Raw genomic sequence first — 6,186 nt, forward strand, 5'->3', positions numbered from 1 at the left:
TTCGAATAGGATAATTGTCGAAATACTCGGTTGAACGGATGGGACAAAATTAACCTCTTTCTTCGGGAAGAATTTCTAATTTTGAAAATTTCAATCGTGCAAACTTCTTCTGATCTCGATAAGTAGGTTGATGAAAAGATATATATACGTAATAAGGAAAAAATGGTGATTAACCGATTTCGAGGCGAATTCGAGGTTGAGTCACGGGGTCAAAGACACGGTTAGGAAAAAGGGAGCAAAGGCTGGAAAGGCAGCTACTTGCGGATAATTAATAATGCCGAGATCAAAAGTGTGCCCATTGAATGTTCGCTCATTCACAAACGATCTCTCTCCGCCCAGATGAATGCCGGACCAGATCGTTACAAGGGTATTCTACGGGCGTGCCTCGAACGGGTGTCTTCAGGTCAATACCGGCGGTTCGTTGAATACAATTATTAATGCCGTCATTAAGAGCATTTACCATTTTTAATGCGAACGATTGGAAAGAAATATAAATCATATCCTGGCGTGCCTTCACGAGCCTTCTCTCGTCTTCGCGCGATCCCGTTCCCAGCTTGCGTGCCCTCTGCCCCTTGTTCCCTTTTCTTTTCTTTTCTTTTCTTTTTTTCTTTTCTTCTTCGATTCGGTAAAGGAAAAAATTGGGCCAGCAAAGGTGCAGTTAATCGAAAGGGATGATCCAGCTTTGGAAAGAAATATTTAATTTTTGAGTTACAATTTTAATTTTAATTGGTTGATCTTTTTTTTAATGATATGAATCACAATAATAATGATAATTATGTTAAATTGATTAAATTTTTAAGGATACTTTGACACTTGAGATACAATTACTGACCAAAAGTTGGGAATTTTTTATGAAAATTTTGTTGTTCGTTAAGAATTCTTTTAGAAGATTTTTGCAATGAATTCTCAAAACACGTTAGGATTATAGATCCAAAAATTTTAAAAACTGAAAGACGTACGTAAGAGATCCTAACCTCAATTTTGATAAAAATCAACGAATGATCCCAAAACACTTCTCACACTTTTCCATCAACGAAATATTTTCATTTCTTCCATGATTAAGTTTATTTTTTTTCTAAAAGGGCAATCTTTGGAAAGAAAGGAAAGAAATATTTAATTTTTGACTTACAATTTTAATTGTAATTAATTGATCTTTTTTTTTTAATGATATAAATGGCAGTTGTGTTAAATTGATTAAGTTTTTAAGGATACTTTGATACTTGAAATACAACTATTAGTCAAAAGTTGGAAATTTTTTATGAATATTTTTTTGTTGGTTAAGAATTCTTTTAGAAGATTTTTCGATTGATGCAATGAATTCTCAAAACTCGTTAAGATTATAGATCCAAAAATTTTAAAAACTGAAAGACGTACAAGAGATCCTAACCTCACTTTTGATAAAAATCAACGAATGATCCCAAAACACTTTTCACACTTTTCCATCAACGAAATATTTTCATTTCTCCCACGATTAAGCTTATCCTTCTTTTAGAGTGAAAACTAGATTTAACGGTTCCCCTTATTTCGCGTTTAATAAAGCCCTCGGTGCGGTCTGATCACACGGCCGGTTATAAATTACGGCGAAAGAGTTAAACGTTTCACCGTAGGAAGGGGACGTGGTCCGCGGAAATTCGGTCGTTCTATCCTCGAAAATGTATTTTAATCGTGGTTAAAAGAGAGGCCGTTCACAGAGGGCGATACGCATCTTGGTAAGAGACACGTGTCAACGCGATAAATCGTGCCGATGTCCGACATACGGATTGTGCTTTGCGAATTCGGCACTGCGCATATATAACGTGTATACAAGTGTACTACCACCATAGGCGTAGTCGTTACAAATCCATCTCGTTTCTTCGATTAATTAACCAACCCTTTCAACCTCGATACGATTAAATTTTCCAATCAACAAAAATAAAACTTTTTTCAATCAATTTCTAATTACACTCAATTATACTATTATCCTTTGCAAAAAAAATCTGCATCATTCAATCAATCTATTCCTATCTTTTTATACGTGCATTTTGTACATGAATATTCATTCCACTCTAACTGACTAACGAAGTCAATCGACGCTCGAAAGATGAAATGATTTCACGATTCAACCGATTGTTTGGCAACGAATAATCGGAAAAGCGTATCGCAGTGGCACAAAATGTTATTACTGGTAGAACAAAGTATATATAGTTAGACGATGACTGTTTCGACGCAGTTCAGGGATGATCTCCGAGGCGAGGAGAAGGCTCGCATCGCGGAGATTATATGGGGCGCGTCCATTCCAACGTGCCTTCCTCTATTTTACTACTCTCGCTCTCTTTCTCTCTCTCTCTCTCCCTCTCCGCGATTTCGCCTCCTCCTTTCGATCCACTTTGCACGTCCTTTTACGTCTTCCCTCGCGCGACCGAAACCGCGTTACGCGCGGTTTGCGTCCACACCTCGGCCGATTATTTGTTGCTTCCGCTCACGACAAGCAACTATTTTCGACCGGCCGCCTACAAGCGACCATCCCCACCAATGGGATCGAACGATTAAAAGTGCGATCGGATAAATCGGCTGGGACATAGTTTGACATAGTTTGAGAGGATTTTTTTTAATTCTTTGATCTCTCGTTTTTGTCGCTTCTCTTCACTCCTGGAAAGATGAAAAATTGAAAGAGGTTTCGAGAATTTTCTCATAAGATTGTCCAAGTGTAATTGAAATTATTTAGGCAAGGGAGGACAAGAATTATTATTTTGAATTACCTGTGCAAAGAATATAAAGGAAATTAAAGAATTCTTCTTTTATATAGGAATATGATCATTTTTCGAGTATTATTTGAATTTCGAGATCGAGATTCTTCGAAGGAAATCGATGACGCTCGATGCAACTTTTCCTTCAAATCTGCCTTCGTTAAAGAACGTCTCGAATCCGTGCAATCTCAATCCTCGTAATTAATTATCGACGTGGCTCGGGGTAAGCAAGGAATCGTTCAGAGTTTCGCGGAATCGATAAGAGTGTATTTTCGTGTCCGTCCAAATGTCCCTATGTTTCACCGCGTCTCGAATGGCCGCATGCGTGGCGAATATAAGGTATCCTTGGATGAAAAATCGGTATCGATGATCCAGGTAGGCGGTCGCAGATCCTCTTCCAACAACGAGTCCGAGAATCGTTCACAACAGTGTCTCTCAATCTTCTATTCCTCGTGCATCTCCCCCTTCCGTTCGATAAATACTTGGCAAAGTTGGCTAAATAAAGCAAAAAGAAGTGTTACAACAAATGCAACGAGTAGTGCAGCGCATTACATTGTGTTTTTAAAAAAAATTAACCGATAATAATTAGCAAATTATTATTATTTGAGAATTCATAGTGCACCCTAGATTGGGAACCGCTGCGCTAGGGAATTACGGCGCCGACTGGTGGTACGTCCGCGAACCATTCCAGAGGGCGTTATCGGCCGGTTTAATCGAACGATTAATGGAGTAATACGCGTAAAAGTGGCCGGATGAGGGAACGTGAAAAGGAAATAACACGCAGGATGGGAATTAGCAGGCATGAATGAACCGTGCGCCGCTTGTTAACCGTCGAACCTCGAAACGAGACTCTGTATTTCAATAAAACAACGAACGCCGCCGTTGATTGATTGACTAATTATCAACGGACCCGACCGTCCAGATCAATATACGCCTGTTAACCACGAGCTTTTATTACAGTCTTCCTCACAGATCCTTCAGATAACACCAAGACGGAATTCGGATTTTTATCGCACGCTACGTGGATACACGTAATTGTGACTTTTCGGTTAATTAACGCTCCGCGGTTCCAGAGAATTTTTCATAGCGGAGCAATCAGATAGAAGAGGCGCGACGATTGATCGTTGGACAAGTTTCTTTCATCCTAAAAAATTTTTTCTTGTCACTTTTTCTATTTATCTTACACTCTTAACTCGATATTTTTAATACATTGTATTTATAGAAAAATTACCTGTCGATGGTAACTTAGGTACCATTTTTTTTTTTTTTTCAATTTGAAAATATCCAATGCCAATTTTTCAACTTATCACGAATTATCCTTATTCGATATTATAATTATTAATTTTCGTAAAAAAATTTCAAAAAAATTCCTCCATACCGATACCGATTTTCCCCAAATCGAGCGCCAACCAATCTTCAAGCTAGGGTACAAGTGAATCGATAATCAACAGCCATCGATTGGTGTCCCGAGAGCCAAGACCGTTCCCCTAATCTTCTCGGCCAGGTGTCGAGATATCGAAAGGTGATGGAACGCCTCGAGACGCGTTAAATATTGAGCCGGTCACGAAGCACACGCGGCGTGCCCGTAATGAGCCAGTCCCTCCGGTACTAGCTCGAAGGATGATACCCGAAGCCTCTCTCTTTCCACGCGGTTTCGATCGGAAGGGACGGTCGCTCATTAGGGGCGGATTAATACGATCCAGACGAAGGAACGAGCGGACAAATGCACGGTAGCCGTGTCCACGAGGATGCGGCTCATTCGTTTCGAATATTTTGCCGCGTATCTATCTGCTGGACCGCGCGGATAACTCGTTGGTTAAGGTCTTTATCGGGCATCTGGATATTAAGGAGAAGCTCGCGTTGCTTAATCAGTGTCCACGGAAATTCGAGGCGGACCGATCGCGATCGGCGTTGGATTAATTTGAGGATGTCTCGTGTTATGGGTCTTCGATTCTTTCTCTGAATTTTTGGTAGTTGACCGATCAGTCTTGTGGCTAGATTTGTTGATTTTTATGCAAATTCATTTTTTACTTTCGTTTCCGTATATTTTATATAAACGGTGGAAAAAAGTTAGTTATTTTTGTATTTTTTTGACAAATTTGATAAATGTGAAAGAAAAAGAAAAAATTAGAAAAGAAAGATATTAAGAACGTATACACGTATTTTTCGTAAAATAATACAAATGTGCAAACGATTAGATCGACAACTCCAGGAATACTAGAAAATAAAAAGGAAGATTGCGATCTGTAGCCATTAGTACGTGCGAAACAGCGAATGTTTCTTTTACTATTGACGAATATTTGCAAATATAGGAAACATATTTAATATTCGACGAATGGAAGAATGAATGATCATTGGCTTCGAAATTTTAACATTATTTTTCCCTGGGAACGTTCCCTTGAAGGATCGAATGCGACCGTCTTGCGTAGAAGTAGATACGATTGACCAAGTCAGGGCAGAGTCAGGTTTGACGCCAGTCGAGTCGATTTATCAGAATAATGCACACGCCATTACCCCGGTGTCCCCACCTTAAAACCAAGATCTTGATTTCGCGCGGAAGCCCCCCATGTAAGCCTTCGACTTTCTTCTGCCTTCCCTTGTAAGTCCAATCCATGCTTGTAACTTCGTCCAATAGAAAAAACGTATCGTTTTCTTAACAGTTTTCTTAACATCTGTAACAAAAATACAATTTCAATTAGTTTTAATGTTTAAAAAATTCTTTATTGTATAAATTTTTGATTAATAAATCAATTAAATTATTATTAAATTACTATTACTTACTATATTGATTAATTTTGTAATAATTTATCAGATGAAAGTTTAAATAATGAAAAAATCCGTAAATAATTGTGATGTAAATAATTTTCAGAAAATGTGATTTATATTGATTAATTGCTGAAACAATTAAAATAATACTTAAAAAATATATAAATTTATAAATTATAACATAATTATACAAAAATTATAAATTATAATTATGCAATATGCAATATATACATATTTGATATATTTTGATATATAAAATTGCAAAGAAAATGTAATTTATATTGATTGGCTACTAAAATAATTAAAATAATACTTAANAATATATATATATACACATATATATAATATTTAATATATATTGATAAAATTGCAAATAAAATGTAATTTATATTGATTATTACATTATTTATATTATATTGGCTGCTAAAATAATTAAAATAACATTTAAAATATATATAAATTTGGTATACATATTATATTATATATAACGTTTGATATATTTTGATAATGTGATAAAATTGCAAAGAAAATTAATTTATATTGATTGACTGCTGAAACAATTAAAATAATAGTTAAAATATATGTAAATTTGTATATATACATAATATTTGATAATGAGAAAATTGCAAAGAAAATTGCAAAGAAAATGTAATTTATATTGATTGGCTACTAAAATAATTAAAATAATACTTAA

General features: G+C 36.1%; 1 protein-coding gene across 1 annotated transcript in view; it reads right to left on the reverse strand.

Annotated features, from left to right (window-relative positions):
- Window positions 1-2,822: 2,822 nt before the first annotated feature.
- The window catches only part of LOC102671067, a 101,576-nt gene continuing 98,212 nt past the window's right edge, over window positions 2,823-6,186 (reverse strand). The window contains exons 3-4 of the mRNA XM_006615861.2: window positions 5,255-5,398; window positions 2,823-3,221 (exon numbers count right to left, since the gene is read on the reverse strand). Of these exons, the coding sequence (XP_006615924.1) occupies window positions 3,162-3,221; window positions 5,255-5,398 (204 nt within the window). The 3' untranslated portion in view covers window positions 2,823-3,161. The remainder of the gene's footprint in view (window positions 3,222-5,254; window positions 5,399-6,186) is intronic.

The sequence above is a fragment of the Apis dorsata genome, unplaced genomic scaffold (genome assembly GCF_000469605.1).
Source record: "Apis dorsata unplaced genomic scaffold, Apis dorsata 1.3 scaffold_245, whole genome shotgun sequence".
NCBI classification, from domain to species: domain Eukaryota; kingdom Metazoa; phylum Arthropoda; class Insecta; order Hymenoptera; family Apidae; genus Apis; species Apis dorsata.